The 21795-nt window shown below is 39.6% G+C and overlaps 1 protein-coding gene across 3 annotated transcripts in view; it reads left to right on the top strand.

Annotated features, from left to right (window-relative positions):
- Positions 1–21795, top strand: part of TTC28 (tetratricopeptide repeat domain 28) — a 365189-nt gene that overhangs the window by 262235 nt on the left and 81159 nt on the right. For all 3 annotated transcript variants that reach the window (XM_072146640.1, XM_072146649.1, XM_072146660.1), the window contains 4 exons: positions 1793–1902; positions 6901–7030; positions 8764–8982; positions 9082–9247. In XM_072146640.1, the coding sequence (XP_072002741.1) occupies positions 1793–1902; positions 6901–7030; positions 8764–8982; positions 9082–9247 (625 nt within the window). The remainder of the gene's footprint in view (positions 1–1792; positions 1903–6900; positions 7031–8763; positions 8983–9081; positions 9248–21795) is intronic.

Consider the following 21795-nt stretch of genomic DNA (forward strand, 5'->3'; position numbering starts at 1 on the left):
TTGCATACTTTTTGCAAAGTTGAAGGAAAGATGAATTTAAATTTGCATTCATAAGCCAGGAAGCTGCGCATGGGATGTACTTGGGCATTCCAACATGACAATGATCCAAGGCTGTGTGGACCTGTCATTGGCTACTGCAGAACAAAGTAATGTTCTAGAGCAGCGATGGCGAACCTTTTAGCGACTGAGTGCCCAAACTGCAACCCCAAACCCTCGATTTATCACAAGGTGCCAACCAAAAATTAAAGCAGTAACTTATTGCTCCCTGTTCTTAAAAACATTCAATCATATTGGCCTCCTGAGGACAGCAACACAGTAGAAAGAAGGAGGGAAATTTTGCATCATTTTAGCTTCTTTCCAGTTTCCCTTTGTACACAGAGAATCATGGGGCCAGCAGGAGGTCCTCCAAAGATAATTCGTCCCTGTCTACACATTCTCCCTCTTCCTACACTCCCAAGTAGCCAAGTTAGTATCAAAATATGATTGAAAGCAGCATCTTTGCTTCCAAGTTGCTTGGAACTGCAGCAAGATTCTTTGAGTCCTAAATGGTGTGCTGGAGTGAGGGCCTGGGTGCCCACAGAAAGGGCTTGGAGTGCCGGCTCTGGCACCCGTGCCATAGGTTCGCCACCACTGTTCTAGAGTCTCAGTCTCTTGACCTCAATGGGCAGCTTTACCATCTGAGAAAATAAAGAGCCTCATCCACAACTACCACAAAGGACTTCAATCTGTCATTGATGTTAGAAGCAGCAATACACAGTATTAAGAACTAGGGTATGGGAACCTTTGATCAGGGGCATTTGGATGTTTTTGTGACAATAAATTGCTTCACCCAACCACTAACCATGAGTGGAAAAAATGTTTTTGTGCTATCATTCATATTCTCTGAAAAGGGCAAGACAGCCATAATTATGTAGCAGTAAGTAAACTTTTGAGCACAACGGAAAGCTGCTCTTCCTCTTACTTGTTTATATTGCCTGACGAACATATCTGCAAGATCACTAGTCATGGGTGGTCCTGAATTCTGTATTAAATGTCAGTTGGAGTATGGAGACACTATTCCCTTCTAATTTAATAAAATATCACTAAATTTTTCCAGAATATAACAGATGAGGACTCTACTTCAAAGACCCTTTCCATTCATGAGAATGTAAGGAAAATATTCCTTCTGCTCGATCCCTGCATCGTACACGGATTTAGAGTAAAGTGAACTGTGAAGAATAAGCTGCACCACTGAACTGTATCATGACACCCAGTCCTTACCCAAATAATATTCTCTCATTTAACAAAGTAAAAAATCTCATTATTTCATGTGGGTTTGAGGTTGAATCTCGTAGATATGTTACTAAAGCAGTAACGATCAGTATAAGTTTTCAAGTATCCTTGCTTTGGCATTTAAGGCTATATGCTGTTAATGAGCAAGGACACACAACGTTTTTGCAAAAGGAAGGGTATGGTAAGGTATCTGCCCACAGGACACCGGCCTCAGGGCCCTGATATTGTGCTCTGCTGAGGCCAATGATTACAAGCAGAGGTTATGTGAACAGATGTAGCAGCTGTGCTTCAGCCAGGTGAGCTAAAAACCTTTTAAAATTGTTTATAGAGGAGTAACATTCTAGCCGGAATACAGCTTAACTAGAAACACGCTATGTAAAGGACTCCAGTCTTTGTGCAAACATGAAAAATTGGCTCAATGTTAGAAAGATGATCCCTTTATTAACCATCTCCAATGTGTCAATGAGGGAACAGTCATGTGTATATTAGCTTACATTCTGCTTGTTTGTCTTGTACAAAGGCTTGAGGTTAGCAGAACAGCTGGCCCGCAGAGAGGATGAAGCAAAAATTAGACATCGCCTTGGACTTTCGCTTTGGGCGAGTGGGAACTTGGAAGAAGCTCAACACCAGGTCAGTGCTTGTATCAGTCATGAAATCATAAATACACTGGAGAGAAATATGGATATGATTACATTGTGTGGATTAAGACCGTATTGGATAGGAAATGTTATTCCATGCATGCAACAAAACTAAGACAATACTAAGTCTTTGTTCCCATCTATATTCCTGATTATATTGTTAACTTATTTTACAGTAACCAACAGATCTACTATTTGTGAGGTTATATACTGCTTTCCGCAAGCTTCTTAGGACATAGAGCCTCCTTAAAGGGGTTGTCCCATTTCAGTAAATTTTTACTTCGAGTGGACAGAATTCTGTCCATGGTTACACAGATCCACTGGAAGTAAACATAGAAGCCTTCTATGGAAGGACAGCAGAAAGAGATCCAGAAAACTGGTATTGATACAGAAAGTATATTAGAAAATTGTATAACTTTTCATCACACAAACAGTAACATTAAATTACTGAAATAAGAATACCCCTTTAAGTTTCTTGTTTTGTTTTTTCCTACACCTTGTCTTATCGTACAACATTTTAGTTATTATTTCAATGTTCATGTCTTACAATATATAAGGTTTAAGCCTTTTTCCTTGTGGAGATAATAACTGCTCACATTAGTGCAGAAATGTTAAATATTTTACTTTTTAGGGGTTTCTAAGGACGAACTGTGAAAAAACTGGCCGATAGTGTCATGGAAAGGAAAGTTAACTACATGTGCTGATGTGTTGGTCCCCTACAGGTGTATTTGCTAGGAAACCAAAACCATTACAATCTGCTAAATACACTAATGGGAGGCTAAGAAGAGGCCAGGGAGACAGGAGAATAATTACAATTTGTAGTTGAGTTCATGCAGGAGACTTTTTTATGATGGCTTATGCTGGGTAATGTAACTAATAAGGGAAAGGTAGTAACATTAAAGTTTCTCAACATTTAGGCTTGGGCTATGGTGACATGGGTCATAGTTGTAAATCACAGACAAACTCAGGAACAGCAAAAAAATGAAATCATTGAGTGATGTTTTACAGTCAATGTGATAACCGCTCATTAACATCTGTGCAATGATTTTAGTGAGTGCCCCCCCCCCTTCACTTTTGTCTAATTGCAAATAGACCTTTGCTTTTCTCTGATGATTATGCACCATGAACAGCAGCGTAATTTTGTACAGTTAATTCATAGCTGGGATTTATCAGTAAAAATACAGCCGAATCACATGACATTTCGGCGGTGGATGTTATGGTTGTGGGAGGTTACATGTCATAATGCAATCATATACAGTAGCATCCAATATATTCCATCTTAGCGATCTTCACAGTATTAAACATGTGTAGCCATGTAGCATAATATTGTGCAGTAACCACAGCATTAGTAGAAACAATGGGGATTATTTATTAGGGCTTTTATTCCAGAAAACAGACGTAGAATCAATGAAATAATCAGAAATGGTTGTAATCCGAAAATACTTGCAGTTATTTCCCCCTTTATACCAGCTCCACGCCAAGGGTGAGCTAACGTTTGCATGCTGTGGAATATTTTTATGCCAGGTGGGCCTCTGGCCAGAGCCTCTTGATGTATTGGGCTGTGCAGGGTGGGCCGCAGCGTTATTATACGCCGTTGCACGATCTTCAGTGTATAATAAATAAACCTCAATGCTGGGAAGAGGGCAGTTGTACAGAAAGAGAAGAAAAAGTGCTGAATCAAGTAGAGTGGATGAACACCATAGACATTTGTGATGCACAAAAAGGGGATTGTCACCTTGTTGAAGATTTAAATAGGCAGGTAATGAAGGGAACTCACAGGAGTGCAGCCCTTATGATGAGCCATCCAAGATCAGCAGCAAAACCTTAGCAATACTGTTTGTGTGTTCGTGTGTATGTAGCCTGAGCCTTATGACTTCTGTTTAGCACATTTGCTGATAAATGCCTAAATGCACCATTTTTATAGTGTTAACATAACATCTACCATCAAACTTACTTGTTTGAGAAGTACAGAAATGTTCGAATTCTTCTAAAAAAGACTTTATAAAAATATGCAGATGAGCCAGAGGTGCTCTGTCCCACATGATCCATGGGCGGGACCAGACTGGGGGCGTGAATATATTATCAGACGCTGGAGCCTAGAGGCGCTCTAGCGACGTAGGCCAAGAACGCCTTTGGCTCATTTGCATATTTTTATAAAGTTTTTTTCAGAAGAATCCGGCTGTTCCTGGACAAACAAAAAACGTTGCCACCCCCTAGATAAAAGAACAAGCAAGTAAGTTTGGGCAGTCTACCATTAGTAAATCTGATGGTAGATGTCCTTTAAAGGAAACCTACCACTTGAAGTGGCAGGTTTCAGAAGAAAACACCGAGCACCAGCTCAGGGTGAGCTGGTGCCGGAGCTTATTTTTGTTAGTGTTTTAAACCGCAGTATCGCGGTTTAAAACACTTTTTAAACTGTATAGCCGGCGCAGGGAGGGACGCGCTCAGCACTTACCATGCGCGCGGCTCTCCTTCACTTCCTATGTAGCCGCGCGCATGGTAAGCGCCGAGCACGTACCTGCCTGCGCCGGCTATACAGTTTAAAAAGTGTTTTAAACCGCGATACCGCGGTTTAAAACACTAACAAAAATAAGCTCAGTGTTTTCTTCTGAAACTTGCCATTTAAAGGGGTAGGTTTCCTTTAAACATCTGGGTTACACATGGTTTTTAATGATTTATTGATAGATTCATCTGTATTGTTTTATAGTTATATGTCTTAGCATACATTTTATGTTGGCAGAACAGGTATATAGCTGGTATATATTTGTATGCCTTTAATATACATCTTTGGTTGCCTGACACATATGGATCAGTTTGAATTAATAACCATCAGATAGATTGAGACTGTATTTTTCTTTTAGGAATCCAAGGGAGGATGAGGCAAATTACTGTCCTTCGCAGTTGTATTCCACTTTATGGAGCCATTGTAAACAAAAGTCTTACCTAAATAATGGAATAATTACTGTACTAAATCACTTTGCAGGCCTCCAAACTAAACACTCTACACTGCGCGGTGTTTATTGTTCTTGTACACACTTGCACATTTTCTTCTGTTATAGTTTGAGATCCCTAAATCTCCGAAAGCAATAAAACAATGAAGATGCAACAATAAATAATACATTCCACTTATATTAAGACAGTACATCAAATTATGTATACATGTATCCAGCATTAATGAAAATGCAGCTGGATGCACAAGTGTAATAAAAAGAATGAATTTTGGTAATTTCTTAACTCTTTCTATAAGGGCTCATTTGTGAGGTCAGTAAGCTATCCGTTTTTGTTTTTTTTTTTGCCAATGGCATACTGACCCATTGATTCCTATGAGGCTGTTCACTCATCCTTTTTTCTTTAAAGAAGTGCAGAATAAAGAATAAAATTGCAGAACGTGCTATTTCTCACTTGCAGACCATGGACCTCTATAGAAGTCAATGGATGCACAAAGAAAAAAATGACATCCATATGCAGATGTGAAAAAATGTATGACATACGGATGTGAATAAACAAATGCAGATGCAATATGGACTGACCACGGATATTTTATGCAGACGCGCAGCAGACACGCCCGTCTGAATAATCCTTAAGGCTGAGCTCACACCAGTCACTAAGTATTGTTATTTTAGCTGTTCTGCTCTCTTAATGGAAATGCTGGATTCTTTTTAAGTGATGCATACCAACAACATTAGACCATGTCACTGACTATAATAGAATGTAGTTTGCAGTGTAAAATTGTACTGTCATAGCAGAGGCACAGGCCCAGATTTATTAAAGCCCCTGCGCTAGTTTTCTGCATGTTCTTTTCAGTGCAAACGGTTTGCACATGTATTTAAGAAGTCTCTGAGACACATTTGTGTCACGGCGATACTGCACCGAAGGGGGAAGTCCGGTGCTCAGTCAGACCATGCGCCACATTTGTCATGCAAAGTCCGACAGAAGTGTGTCACACACCCTAAGGTGCACCAAAAAAAAAAGTTGATGCACTCTTGTTGGAGCAGTGCAGATGGCGCCAGATTCATGAAGAACGGGCCCCAGAAATTCTGAATCTGCCGCACTCTGCACACTCCACATAGTGCAGTTTGCACTGTTTTTAGTAAATGTGGACCATAGACTTAAAGTAAATCTATAAACAAATTAACATTGTAAAGTTTCAGAAAGGCTTGGCAGAAGCCCTGGATAGCTGTAAAATGAAAATGCTTGTGTATGTTGTTAGTTGCAGCAGAACTGTAAAATATAGATGTACATTCTAGGATTATAGCTTGACTATGTGCTGGGGGCATGCCCTCATTAAGCTCTCTTCACTGACCTATCTTCTCTACAGTAAAAGCTGTAGCAAGATTGGGAAGAGGTTCACTGCAGAGATCTCACAGCACAGCAGTCCGAGGACACCCCCCAGTGCACCTAGTCTAGCTACAATCCTGGAATATAAATGCATTATTCACAGTCCTTCTGCTAATAACACAAATAAAGGTATGGTTCCACAGCTCTTTATGGTTGCTATTTGCTACTTATGGCACACATAGCCTTGACCAAATGCACTGAAGAGTACCTAGTACAAAGCACCAGCGGTCCAGAAAGCCCATCAATGTTATACTCGCAGGAATATTATTGTGGTAATAAAAACACACAAAGACACAAAAATAGCAACAAAAACTGACCAGATTCCTGCTAGTCTGAGCCATGCTTCAATTATCCGCAGGACCTTTTCATAGCGAAAACAAATGCCTATAAATAGATTATATTTTCCTGCTAACATGGTTGCGCTGTACTGCGGTGGGCTCGGGTTTCAGAAATGTAGCATAATCAATATACGTAGAATGAAAACATTCTGCACACTGTAAATAAATATACCTCCACATCTGGTAGCTTGCATGATTCTCCTTTAATTACAATGCTATGAAATGACCAAAATAGCATCAATCCCTATAGAAAGCTCACATTCCAAGATGAGTTGTCAGATATTTAATGAGCTAAGTGTTCTTTCTGGTTTCAGCTTTACAGGGCTTCAGCGTTATTCGAAACAATACGGCGTGAGGCGCAGCTCAGCACTGACTACAAGCTCTCCCTCTTTGATCTGCAGACGTCCTCATACCAGGCTCTGCAGCGAGTGCTCATCAGTCTTGGTAAGAATTGCTGCATTCCTTGGTCACAGACAAGGGCTGTTGTCATGGCACTTGCCCAGGACCTGTCATACACAAATAATGCACGTCTGTCTTTACATCATCACATAAGGATTTATCTTCATAGAATTTCTCTCTCCCTTTATCACAGTGGCAGAATGATTTGTTATTTTCAGTCAAACTATTTCTCCAAAATTGTCTGTAAAACACCCACTGGCAGAGTCTCGTTGGCGGTGACACATACCGGCTGACCCACAATTCATATTTAACACCTTAAAAGAAAATCTCAAAGATCACCAAGTACAGATCACTGTGTCATATGCTTAGGCTACTCTATTTCAAATGGGATCAAACTTATTCCTTGTATCGACTTTTCACAGTCTTCACCTAACAACACGGGAGACGTTATGAGTATACACACATGCCTTATGTATGTGACCAGGGTGTATAAAGAATTTTTTGGATAAAACATGTCCCAAATATAGAATATTCTTGCCATCCAACAATTGTGTCACTATAATATGAGCTGTATCCACCTCCTCTGGAATAGAGCTGTATAAGAAAGCATGTAAAGCACATTAATATTACTGTGTGTGTATCTGCATAAATATGAATGTCTTGATTGGAATACCCCTTTGCAGAGTCGGCTCCAGGTTTCAGGAGGCTCCTGGGTGACAGAGCCTCAGTCGGCCCCTTTGCAGTAAACTCATGTGGCGACATTTAAAATTCCTAAACTATTATTTTAAATACAGCCACCTCATGATTTTATTATATTGAGCCCCATCATTGTTTATTATATTTAGCTTTCCCCCACCAGATGCTGCCAGGTTGCTGGAGACTGAGATTCGGCCATTTGGGGCCCCTAGCAACTCTTGGCCCTGACACTTGCCTGGGTATGCCTTGGGCTGGCTCCGGCCATGCCCCTTTGTATTCCCGACGGAACATTCACATTTAATTTAATTCATCTTTTATTCCTTCATGACAGGCAACGTTTCAGTTCCAACGACACAGAGGCTTTTTCAAGCATATATATTTATACATTTCTTTAATTATTCAAAAAAAAAATACTTATGTGGAGATAATTTCCCATAACTATAGCCATATGTCCCTTAGAAATTAAGGACAGCAGTCCTTGGATATGACCAATGTTGCTGGACTGATTGCAAAAAGAAGCTAATTGCTTTTGCAAATGAAATGGATGAGTGTCTTGCAGCCGATCGCTGAATCCAGGTGGTCAGGTACCTCAATAGCGCATGTGTGGCCACCGCTCCCAGAGTCCCAGGGAGGTCATATCCAAGGGATTCTATCTTGTTTCTAAGGGACAACATGACTGTATTTATAGGAAATAATTTTCACACAGGTAATTTTTCTTTTTTACATCTATTTGAAGAAATGTATATATTTCTGGCAAATTAATTCATTTACGGTAAATATGAATGCCAACATGGGAATATAACTTTAAGCAATGTTCCCAAAAATGAAGTCCCGTACTTAAATGACCTTAAATACACTTAAGAGAGTGTATAAAATGGAATATGTGTTTATGGTATTGTTTTTGTTAATAAATCTCCTCCCTAGTTTCTAAAAGAACTGGAATACATTTATTAGTTCAGTCCTTTATGGAGAAGATGTGCTATACTGGTGTTGGGGGGATGATCTAACATTAAAGAATAAAAAACTATCAATGCGCTATTCCTATCAAAATGCACACTAGATTTTTAATACATTTACTCTAGGACATCATGATGAAGCTTTAGCGGTTGCGGAGAGAGGAAGGACGCGTGCTTTTGCAGATCTACTTGTTGAAAGGCAAACTGGACAGCAAGAATCTGATCCTTACACACCGGTGACTATAGACCAGATTCTAGAGACTGTAAATAGTCAAAGAGGCCTGGTGCTCTACTACTCATTGGCTGCAGGATATTTGTACAGCTGGTTGCTCGCCCCTGGATCTGGTAAGACTGATATTTAGCGGGGTTATAAGATCTAATCTAATGTATTTTCTTATCCAATCTATCATAATGGGCGATAAACTGTGATTTATTTTATTGCAGGGATATTAAAATTTCATGAATATTATTTGGGAGATACAAGTTTAGAAAGTACCACCGATTTCACAGAATCTGGAAGCTTAAGTTTTCAAGGGTCAAACAGTTCTGTCCTAGAGCAACACATTGCAAATGTCCGGGAGAGCCTTGGAGTGGACTCTTACTACACAAGGTTTGTTGCATTTCGTGCATTTCAATTTCCAAAAATATAAATTATACAGACAGTCGCCGGATTACGTACAAGATTTGTTCTTATATGTTCTAATATTTTATAATTGTAGCTCAAGGCGTTAGTTAAAAAAAAATGTCCAAGTGACAATCCTATTTTTAAAATTTTGTGCTGTAATGGGAACAAGGATCATCAATAAAGCTTAATTACAGACCCCTTACAGCTGATCATTGTAGCCTAGGACAAATGTAAAGCTTAAGAGGGCAGAGAGGTTCATCTGCAACTAAGGGACATCTGTAAATCTGGTGTCCTTAAGTCGGGGAGCATCTACATATGTTTATGAACCTACATAAACATATGATGACATCCCAAACTCCATGCAGGTGAGCTATTGTATTTTATCACCGTTGGTTACTGGGTACCAGTGGTTTGGGGCAAAACTTACTACTGAGCCACTGTTCTACCCATAACAATGCAACTTGTAAAATGTAACATTTTACTTACATAGCTTAGGGACTGTGCACTATTTGTAATGTTTAAAAGGTTGTCTGATGAGAAAACTTATAAGAGCATATGGTCGGCACACAGGGTGGACCTAGCAGCTTTGTATTACATTAATCTGATCCCAATCTAATACTACAAATGCTTGGCTAACTGCACAATCAACTGGAAAAATCAACGTTCCGCTAGTGGTGCCAGGAATGGCCAATCAGCTTGAAAATTAAAGAAACAGACACAGCGGCCTTGTGCAATGCCACCAGGGTGATAGCTGTGTGTTTTTGTAATATTCTTCTTAAATATTCTTGGCACTGCCAGTGTAAAACACAGATGGTTAGGATACACAACTTCCATACTTGGGTGATGTCTGCAATCCATTGGATAAAAGCTCTGTACATACTGCTGTGTTAACAGACATGGGCAGCATTTATAATGACTAATGTGCTACATCTTTTGCACACAATAGTCTAATCTCAGAGGGTCTCATCAATGTAAAATATTCTTTACTCTACCTGTGTATTAATATACATTCAATTCAGTGGCGGATTAAGTGTCCCATTGGACTAGGGTCCCCCCAGAATCCAAAAAACATGTGCCCTGATGTTACAACTTAAATACTACTCTATATCCTTAATCGTATACTGTATTAAAGTTATTTGATGATGAACTTCAAATTTGCTCTTATAACCCATCTATTTAGGAAAGCCAATCACATTCCCTAACCGCATGAAACAATCCAACCCGACAACCGTCCAGACGAGATCTCCCAGACAGTGGAGGAGATCTGGACTGCTGCACCTGGCTGCCTGGCCTCTGTGTTCTCTACAGCTGAACTACAGCTGAAAATACTTACGCATAAGCCAAGGCCCCTAATTTTACCACAAAAAAACTGGGTAAAGTGATCGACTCGAAGCCCCCTTTAATGAAATGTCCACAGCAGAGCCCCCTTTAAAGAAATGTCCATAGCAGATGACCCCTTTTATTGTAATGTCCATATCATATGCCCCTTTAATGTAATATAGACAGCAGAAGCCCCCTTTAATGTAATGCCCACAGCAGATGCAAGGGAGTAAAAAATGTCTTCTACCAAAGATTAATCAAATAGTGATGTTGAAATATACAGTGTATTGCAATGGATCAGATATACAGTATATAACATAACACCAGGACGAGACTGGTTACATATGGGGAGTACAGTATGTAGTACACTTTCCTCTTTCCTTATTCTACACAAGACAATATACTGGTGAGTCACTACAGGAGGTGCAGAAAGTGTGGTTACACTGGATCCATGGAGCCTTAGAGGGCCCAGTATGTGTCACTTGGGGTACAGATTTTGCAGTCAGCCCCATCAGCATTAAAGGGGTTTTCCCACGAAGAAAAATTAGACCCTATCGACGGGATAGGGCCTAACTTGCTGATCAGTGGGGGTCTCAGTGCCACAGGATAAAGGCCATTTATCTAGCTTTAACTTTAAAAATGCAGTTGGATGGTATAACTATTAAAAAGGAGGTGTTATAGGGTTTTCTAAAATTTTCAGTATAAATTTTGCAGAATAATTTTTTCAAAACAAATATCTGTAGAAAGATGAATGAAGCTGTGTAATATTGTGACCACAGTGTAATGCAAAGACACTGATATTATATTTTTTCATGGGACAACATTGAGGTACATCAGTGACAATTGGTAGACAGCGTCAGCAGATCTGATGGAAGTATAACATTATCTTTAACTACTACCACCTTAAATAATAATTTTTTATTTATATAGCGCCTACAGATTACACAGCGATGCACAAATGCTGCATCTAGCCAAATTGGTCCCTGTCCTCATTGGGCTTACAATCTAAACCACCTACCAGTATGTTTTGGAGTGTGGGAGGAAACCAGAGTACCCAGAGGAAACCCATGCAAACGCGGAGAGAACATACAAGCTCTTTGTAGATGTTGACCTGGGTGGTTCTTGAACCCAGGACTCCCGCACTGCAAGGCAGAAGTGCTACCACTACCATGCTGCACCTTAAGTCTACTTGTGTCATGCCATGTATTATATACCCGTGCTAAGCATCTAAATATGAACTGACCTTTAAGATCATAATTCAACACTGACTAACTTACTACTCATAAGCAAAATTTTTGTCATACATGATTTATTGCCAGGAAGAAGAGTTAAGATAAATAGATTTTATACAAAGCAATGCAGATTAGAGGTAACTTATTCCTAGTGGTATATTAATTGATTTCAGAATAGCTTTTTGGCAATGTAATACGCAAACTAGGTTGGATAAAAAGTAATTACTGTGAATATAGTGCTGCTTTCTTCACTTTGCTGCTTCTGTGCATTGCAGCAGAATAACCATCAGCAAGTCCATAGTGGCCAGTGTTCTTCAAGGAGCTTCCATGTCAACCGTGTTATGTCTACCCTCTTGTTTAAGCCATCTTAAGGTATATTGAGCAGATAGGGGATCTCCAAATTTATTGGCCAAAACACAGCAAAATCTTTCTCTACAAGAGATGGCAGGTTTATTTCAGCGGTTATAGAGCCCTCTAGAGCCCCCTTAGTTAAGTTTTATTAAAAGAATCCATACAAATGCCATAGGACATAATAGCAAAACGAACCTGTGTAATGTAAATGAGTTTTATAAAGTTGATGAACGCCAAAGCTGTCCTATAAACTTCAAAAGCATAACTACAAAATATAAATGTTATAAAAGTTTTCCATTATTTTTCAATCTTTCATTCATTTAAACCTCAAATAGTATTACTTAATTTAGTTTTTTCTTTCCATCTGAAAACTCCTGGGATCCTTCTCTTCAGCTGGTTCATGATGCCTATCACAGTTACTGATAATGATTAGACTGACTTCTGCCACATGACTATAATGTAGAAGATGGAGAATAAAGTGAGAAGGGTCATTTTACCTTCTAGCTGTCATGGGGGTTCTGTCTGTAGCTACCCATGTGATGCTGTGCTGAGCCATTATGGAGTTGGTAACAGACAACATAGAGAAAGAAAAAACTGCACATGAAGATGGTTTCTACATCTCCATATACATTCTACACTTCTGTTGTATACATTATATTCATGTGAGAGGTGAAGGAATGTTTCTTAGCAATTCAGCAGGATTGAATTCATGTAAATCTGATTGTTTTAATTTTTAGTATCACAGTACACAAAGAAAGTGTAACAAAAGATCTACCTATGTCTTGGGATGTTGTGGGAAACTATAGGATGCAAAGTGCTGGCTCATCAGGGAGGAAATCTCATCTTCCCCTTAATAGTCCTCTGCCTGGATCATTTTCCAGACCATGATACCACTGAATACAGAATGAACCCGTTTCAAGTCAACAGTATCAATACAAAGTGCAGGATGAGTCCTTTTATAATGTAAACAGAAACAAAATATATTTGGCAAGCAGGCAGCATGCAGGGGAAGGCAGGAAAAACTGCATAATTTGCTGTTTGAGCCTGACAGCCGGTACATCTTCTATGTGAGCTTTACCTCCAGGGGATTTTTATCAAGGAAAGAGATATCCATGGATCAGAAGGAGACCTCTGACAAAAGCACTTTGCGCACAAGCGCCATTATATTTAATGACACCAGCCCTGCGCTTCTACTACCATCACACAACACTTGTACATTCCAGCACGATCACAGGCTGCTGGTGCTTTCTCTGTATAAATATGCTTTGTTTTGTTTTTTTACTTCAAGGCAGAAAAAAAAACTCTCTGTCATTACAATGGAGAAGGTGTTGTCATTTACCCAGGCTAGAACATGTGGTGCTTGTCAAAAAGCAAGTCCCTTGTACGCCTGATTTACATTTTTATATTGTCAGGGCCGTGCCAGATTCCCATACAATGTGTCGGCTAGATGCTCACAAGATATATATCACAGTCAGTAGGGAGACAGATTGCTAGTGGGTGTCTGGGGTACCATAACCCACCTTCTAACACTCCTCTCACAAAGCAAGTACAACTGTTAGAACACAGCATTTAAAGGCTTCTAAATGTTTTACTTATACTGTATATAAAGCTCTTTTATGGGAATCTGTCAGCAGTTTTGACCATACCAAGTTGCAGATATTGTTAGGTAGCAGTCGTAAAGATATGTGTACACATACCTTTGAATGTGTTGTTAGTAGCAGCAGGATTGGGGAAAAGGGGAGTGTAATCCAGGATTGTAGCCGGACTTGAAACACTGGGGAAGTGTCCTCAAACTTTTGTACCCCAGTTGCTTGTGCGTAATATTTAACCAGAGGCCTGTTACTCCTATTACTCAGAGGGGCTGTGTTATATAGTGAAGATATCCCATAGAGACGTGCTCCACCATAGTGTTCCTAGTTCAGTTACAATCCAGGAATATAAATCAATTTTCACAGACCTGGCGTTTCTAACATTAACATTGGTTACATAAGTGCCTCTACCCAATACTAACTGCAGCTTTGTTTGGTCAAAACTGATGGTAGACTCCTTTTACATTACTTTGTAAGAGATACCAAACTAATATAATGAATATAGATATTATTCCTACTGCCATATTTGTTGCTTTTCCCCCTATTTAAGCTGCATTCACACGGCCCTTAGGGTAAGGTATATACAGCCGGCGTATATACATCGTATATGCATGCATCCCCCATAAACTGTCAACGGGCATACGGCACCGTACCGTTCCATACCCGGGGAAAAGATAGGACATGTCCTATCTTTCCTCATAATAGGGCATCATGCACCATGTTTCTCTATGGAGAAGGGTGGGGGTGAGCAGCAGTACGGTATGGCGGGCACACAGTCATGTGCATGTAGCCTTATGGGAATACATTATTTATTTAATACCTGTTTATGGTCCATTAAGTCTCTTTTTTTAACATTTCTCTAAGAAATCCCCCTTTAGAAGTTGATAAACAAGTTAGGATTTATCCAGAAGACCGAGTTGACTTTTTTCTGGCACCAAAAGAAAAGTTTCTAGATTATTCATTGGAAATAAATAATACTACATATTACATAAGCATATATTTCTACATTCTATGAATACTTGTGCTTTATATTCTTAGGCAGTTACTAAATTTGGGTAAAGATTACACCTTTTTACAGGTTGATCATATATACTTCCCTTCTAACTGTATATTTCCCTGAAGACTGTCAATCACTCCTAGAGTACAAGCCTACTGAGAGCCTACAAGCCCGCAAAGGCGGAACAAATTACAAAACTAAAAATACAGTACATGGAGTCATTTTGCGAAAATTGGAATTCCTTCTGAACTCGCTGTGCTGTTTGTATTCTATTATACATTTCAAGATGTAGTTACTACTTTGAACTCACCATTGGTCTGTTTATTGAAATTTGCCAAGCATGCCACTACTTTTGATGTATACAAAAAGCTTTAAGTAAATGTTTATGTTATGTAGTACCATCTTACTCTAATCCGTTCCATGTCTTTGCCAGAGACCTGGTGATGTTTGCATTCTCCTTTTTTTGGAAATGTTCTAATCTTATGTTTTCAATATAACAAACAGAACATTAACTTGGCTTGATTTTTTGGAAGTGCTTGTAAATATTTTATGTACAGCTTTTTTCACACATGCCTGATCACATATGACTGTTATTTGGGCTGAGATTTAATTTTTAATTCACCATAGCCTTTATGCAATATAAGTGGTCAGTAACATTATAGTGAATTTAGTAAAGGATATCAACCCCTAAAAAAAACCCCTTAAAATACCGTTCTTCCTCACCTTGATTGACGCTGTCCATCGCTTGTCTTGACAGATAGTTATAATTAGCAGCACGTAGTGTGGGGACAAGACGCCCACCGCTCCGGGCTGCTAATTATGCATGCCCTCGCCACCTCCCTCTCCCATACTGGGACATAATGTGAGAGGTGTGAATTCACATCTCTCGCGTGATGTCACCTTGTCCTCCCTAGCCCCCAGCATGGGAGAATTAGGTGGCGGGGGCCTGTATAATAAACAGTCTGGAATGCCCTGCTGCTAATTTTTAGGTGATCCCGACATGTAAATACTAGCAACGAACAGCACCGGGATCAAGATAAAAAGGAGCGGAAGTGAGTATTTCTAGTTTTTTTTTTTCTTTTTTGAGTGGTTGATTTCCTTTAATATGGCATAAACTTATTGTAGATCTAACTGTTTGTACTCACTTTTTTATGTGGTGACATTTTTTAGGAATGGTTTAAATTTATTTGGAGATTGTGCTCTCAACATTGCTTTAATTTTACCTATAGTGTAATGCGGGATCTGAGAATGGACAGCTGACACAGACAGTTACAATAGGCCCCAAAACTAAACCCCCTTTCCAGCTGTAATAGTGGACAACTAGTTGACGCTTATTTCCATTGCCAAAGTGCAAATCAGAGAGATGATGCTGTACCTTACAAGCAGGGGATGATGCTGTACGTTACAAACAGAGGATGATGCTGTACCTTACAAACAGAAGATGATGCTGGCACAGATATAACATATAATTAATAAAAATCTTCTATGGACGGTACAGAAGGAATTCACTGCTATCTGTATCTGATATCAAATTCTCATGCCTAACCTCTATTTCCAACAGTAATTAGTATGGTATATATATATATATTTATCGGAAAAACAGCAGCACTCCAAAGGCTTGTGAATAAAAAAGTGTAGTTTATTCCAACATGTGCCAAGCTACGTTTCGGCTCCCATGGCCTCATTGTCTCCCTTTCCCTAGCAGGGGTAGATTTGTCCATTAGGCTTCCAATGCAGCCCTACACAGTTTTGGGGTGCTAGATCTCCTAGACCAGTTGTTGAAAAAACTTGCCCTTGCGCTTCAGTTGAAAGCTGTGATAGAACAGGGAGCAATTAAAATCCTTGCTCTGCCTCTTCCTGCTGAATTGTACATCCAAGAAGCACACTTGACTTTATTACGTATTGTTAAAAGTTGATTTTAAGAAGAAAGAGGGCATGAAAAAGCACTATAAAGACAGATACATATACTCTGCGCTTAGATGGACACGTGAGTGACATTATCATTTAAGATTTTGATTAAATTTTCTTTAAATATCTGTTGACCAGAGTTAGTGCATGTGAGTTTAAGAAGAAAAGGGTCAGCCATGTTGATATCTATCATGTCCAACCCTTCTTTCTCCAAAATCTGTTCCTGGAGAAGCGTAAACATAAATATTCACATAAGATGGAAATCTCTGAGTTTTTATGAAATGTTTTTGAACCCCTTTAGGCCGTCAGACAGGTCAAATATGGAGCAGTATGTGGTAAGCCACTAAAATCCTCCATGTGCTACTTCAAAAATCTGTTCCACAATAAGGACCTGCGACTCCGACAGGTGTTCCACTAGAAGAAATTCCCACTTTAGGTTTTACATCAAAGCATTTCAGGAAAACACACCGAATGTCAGTGGCAGAAGTGATCTAAATGTAATGTGCATACTGATGGAGCACTTTTCTGGCTTCCCTCTAGAGTACTAATATCATTTCATGTAATGTTTGATGCCACTCTTTTTCTCTAAATCCAAACCAAAGAGTTTTAGTGCACAAGCGGCATTATTGTTACCATCAGGAACGTTTCATTACACTTTGAATTGCTTTTACTGTTTTTAACATCCAGTGCTCGGGGAAATTCGTGCAAATAGATCATTTTAATGGGCAGGAAAAGTCCAACAGAAAGACATTGTTAGGTTGTTAAACATTTTATGGGTCTAAGAATGATATACATTCGTATTAAAAGAGAGCTGTCTGTGTAGTGGTCATTGGTGATGTGTCATCTGACAGTAACAGTGTTGCCTGCTATAGGATCCTCCTGTGGAAAAAATACACTTTAGATTTTGCTTGTGTTTATATTTTCTTATGGTCTGTTGTGTTTCTTTAAGAAAACCCGACTTGTGTAGTGTTCATTTATTATGTTATATTGCTCCATAAAGCCCCCTCAGTGCCTCACATCCCCTGCCGCTAACACATCCTTCCTCATATCCCAGCATTCCCTTTGCTTTCCCTGCTGTCTTGTTTTGTCAATTGTTTCCTTGCTTTTATGTGAAAGGATATAATGATATCTCGCCTTCCTCTGCCCATGCAGAAGATAGCGTTATAACAAATAATTCTTTGTTTTGTGTACTGCTCATAGGGTTTGGCTTTTGACACGTTCTAGTTGTTGCTCTGTAATAATCATCTGTCATGTTGCTTTATAAACCCCTCCTAAATGTCATCGTCTTTGCCATAAGTAAGAGGCAAAGCTTCCTAGAAACAGAAAAATCATGAAAGGCTACTCCCCCCTTTATGTGCATTGTCAGTGAGCTGAACAGAATTATTTTAGTATACTCTAGGGCCATGGCTTATCAAACAGTGAGGATCCCTCCAGACAGACAAATAATATGAGTTTTTTCTTATCAGCTGTACAGAGTGTAGTGATAAAGTTGAGGTTAAATTATTGTAACATGTTCCAGAGAGCTTGCCAGCGCCTTGTGCGGATTTGATACTGAGGCCACAATCATGTTTCCTCATTTCCCTTTGTTATGATTTCGGACCTTATGTTGTCGGAGCTCAGCAGCCAGTAAAGGGGAGGTGAACATCGGCATCAGCAAAATTCTTCTTTGATCCTTGTACAAAGCTATAGATAAGATGTGTATTGCAGTCTACAGCCCTTGTATGTTATGTAACACGCTTTCATAAGAATCTAGCACTTTGATATTTCAATGTTACCAATAATTTGTCAACTTCCTCTCTTTTGTGGCAAGTAATGTAGAAAAAAATGAGTTATGGGCTTGTTCTCTTTTCCTGCTATTTGTTTCCGTAATGACCCATATTTGTCCCTCGTTTTCTTTTAATAAATTGAGCTAAAGTACAAAAGTTTTTATTATATGAAAAATATATAGAGAATTATTTTGCCTTGTGACTCCTTTTCTACTGTTATTGCCTGGAGCATATATATTATTCATTTATGGCCATGGGACATAGAAAACATATAAACACAATCAAAAATTCAGAATTCAGTCATTTTCTCCCTAGTCCAAATTAGCTCTTCACAGAGATCTATTGAGCTGCACAGCAAATGGAGAAGAGCCTTACATTTGGTTTTCCTTGATCTGTGTACATTTCACATACACTCTTTAAAGGGATCTTTTCAAACCGTGTTCATGTCCTATCCTGGTCAACATCTGCAAAGAGCCTGTATGTTCTCATCATGTTTGCGTGGATTTCCTCCAGGTCCTTTAGTTTTCTCCCACACTCCAAAACATTCTTGTAGGTTGATTAGACTGTGAGCCCCATTGGGGACAGGGACTGATTTGGCAAGCTCTGTGCAGCGCTGCATTATCTGTGTGCGCTATATAAATAAAGGAATTATTATTATTAAACTGCACCACACCATTGTATATGGCACTTTATACATTTTCTAGACATATTTTTCCTGTAGTCGGGAAAAATAATTTTGTTTTAATCTACAGAGGATACGAAAAATATTAAGACCCCTTTATATTTTATAGTCTTTGCTTTATTGCAGCCAATTGGTAATATTAAAAGAGTAAAAAAAAATGGTGATGGTTGGATGGTGAGTGTTGGTGGAAGCCATTTTCAAGTCTCACTGGAAATGCTCAATTAGATTTAGGTTAGGGCTTAGGCTGGGCCAGTCAAGAATGGTCATCGAGTTGTTTTGAAGCCACTGCTTTGTTTAGCTGTGTGCTTAGGGTCATTGTCTTGTTGGAAACTGAACCTTCGGCCTAAACTGAGGTCCTGAGTACTCCGGAAGAGGTTTTCATCCAGGATCTCTCTGTACTTGGCATTATTCATCTTTCTTTCAATTGCAACCAGTCGTCCTGTCCCTGAAGCTGAAATACACCCCATAACATGATGCTGCAGCACCCTGTTTCATTGTTGGGATTGTATTTGGCAGATGATAAGCAGTGCCTGGTTTTCCCCACACATACTGCTTAGAATTAACACCAAAAAGTTCAATCTTCATCAGACATTCTTTTGTAATCTTGGCCAGAACTTTGCCTTGCCACTATTTTGTCTCTGAGCTTCTTGGGCAGTTCCTTAGACCTCATGATTCTCATGTGCTCTGACATGCACTTTCCTTATCAAATCACATGAGTTTAATTGAACACAGCTGGACTCCAATGAAGGAGTAGAACTATCTCAAGGAGTATCAGAAGGAAATGGGCAGCATATGAGTTCAATATGATTGTCACAGCAAAGGGTCTGAATACTTATGACCATGTGATATTTTAGTTTTTCTTGTTTAATAAATTAGCATAAATATCTACATTTCTAGGGGGTTTTCTGTTAAGACGGGGAGCAGAGTTTACATTAACGAGCAAAAAAAACTTTTGCAACCGATTGGCTGCAATGAAACAAGGAGTGAAACATTAAAAGGTGTCTGAATACTTTCTTTACCTAGTGTGTGTGCAGTTGAGCTCAGTGTCCCAGGGGCTGGTTAGTTGGTACCTGTTTTCTTCTTTCTAAGCCTTTCTTGTAGTACCCTACACAATCCTATTTTTATTTGTAAGGTGATTTCCTTTGTGTATATATTATCAGGGCTCCTATCTACCTCAGATCCTAGTGTTGTATGCCTTTTTTTGCCTTAATTTAAGCCCCCACCAAACTTTTCCATGTAATGTCTTCAGGAAGTTGGATTTTATTATCTTCCCTATTATCTGATAACATCATCATTTGCTTTTTAATATGTCTGTAGAATCTGAAAGCTCCATCACTTTCCATCCGTAATGTTTGCTGTATTAACTTCACTTCTTAAAATGATAACATCAGCTGACATTGATTCCATGTTGTTATCAACACTTAAGTCTGCTTTATGAATACAGAAGAAGGTGCAGACGACACCTCCGCTGGTATCAATGCACCATAATCAATGTTGCGTTGATAACCTCCAAAGCACAATGCTAAGAGTTTGCATAGTTGTCAGATCTTATTGCATTGTTTGCTTGTAATGCTATAAAGCCACTACATTACCTACTGTCCCTTTGCTTTTAAAAGAAATGAATTTTCTATGTTATTTGCAGTTAATGAAGCATGCACAGTAAGTGCCACCTCGTATCAGATGCTTTGTGCTTTTTTAATAGTGCTGTACAATATTTGCCAAGCTAAGCTAGGCTAAGTCTACCGTCTGTTTTTTTCATGCTAGGAAACTAAAAAGCAGCAACTTTAGCTTAGTTCACATGAATGGTATGTGGTCAATTATGCTGGGGAAAAAAAAAACACTCTTCTCCGCCCTGAGTCACACTGGCGCTGTTCTGCTCTATCTCCAGACACCGTTTCTATGTGCCAACTTAAAGAGGACCTGTCACCTAAATTTTCGGCACTAGGAGCTGCTTACTAAAGTAAGCAGCTCCTAGTGCTTGATCAAACGCCGCAGTGTTAGAGTGATAGCGTTACCGGAAACCTCCGGTAACGCTATCAAACACTGCGTCGGGGTACAGTGTATCATCGGACCGCTTGCAACGCTGTCCGATGTAATCATGAGGGGGCGGTCCGAGGCCCTGCCTCTTCCCCGGACCGCCCCGCTCGCTCCATAGGCCGGCAGTGACTGCCGAGCGCTAGGCGGCAGTCACCGCCCCCTAGCAACACCCCAACCCCGCCCCCTCAGGAATACATCGGACAGCTTTGCCAGCGGTCCGATGATTACACTGTACCACGCCGCAGTGTTTGATGGCATTACCGGAGGTTTCAGGTAACGCTATCCCTCTAACACTGCGGCGTTTGTTCAAGCACGAGGAGCTGCTTACTTTAGTAAGCAGCTCCTAGTGCCGATAAATTGGGTGACAGGTCCTCTTTAAGGACCCAGAGCAGAGCACTGCCAGGAGCAGCAGAGGATGCAGGAATGGTGCGTACAGTATGGTACTTACTGCTCTCAGCTTCTCTCCTGCTCCAGATGACAGATTCCCTTTAAAACACCTGCAGTTTACACTGGACACAGATGGAGCCCATAATTTGTACAATAGGAGAACATGGCTCAAAGATTCCGCTGATTAAGGCGGATTGGTAATTGGTAATAAGGCCAATTGGTAATATTAAAAGAGTAAAAAAAAATGGTGATGGTTGGATGGTG

This window comes from Engystomops pustulosus, chromosome 1, assembly GCF_040894005.1.
Source record: "Engystomops pustulosus chromosome 1, aEngPut4.maternal, whole genome shotgun sequence".
NCBI lineage: Eukaryota > Metazoa > Chordata > Amphibia > Anura > Leptodactylidae > Engystomops > Engystomops pustulosus.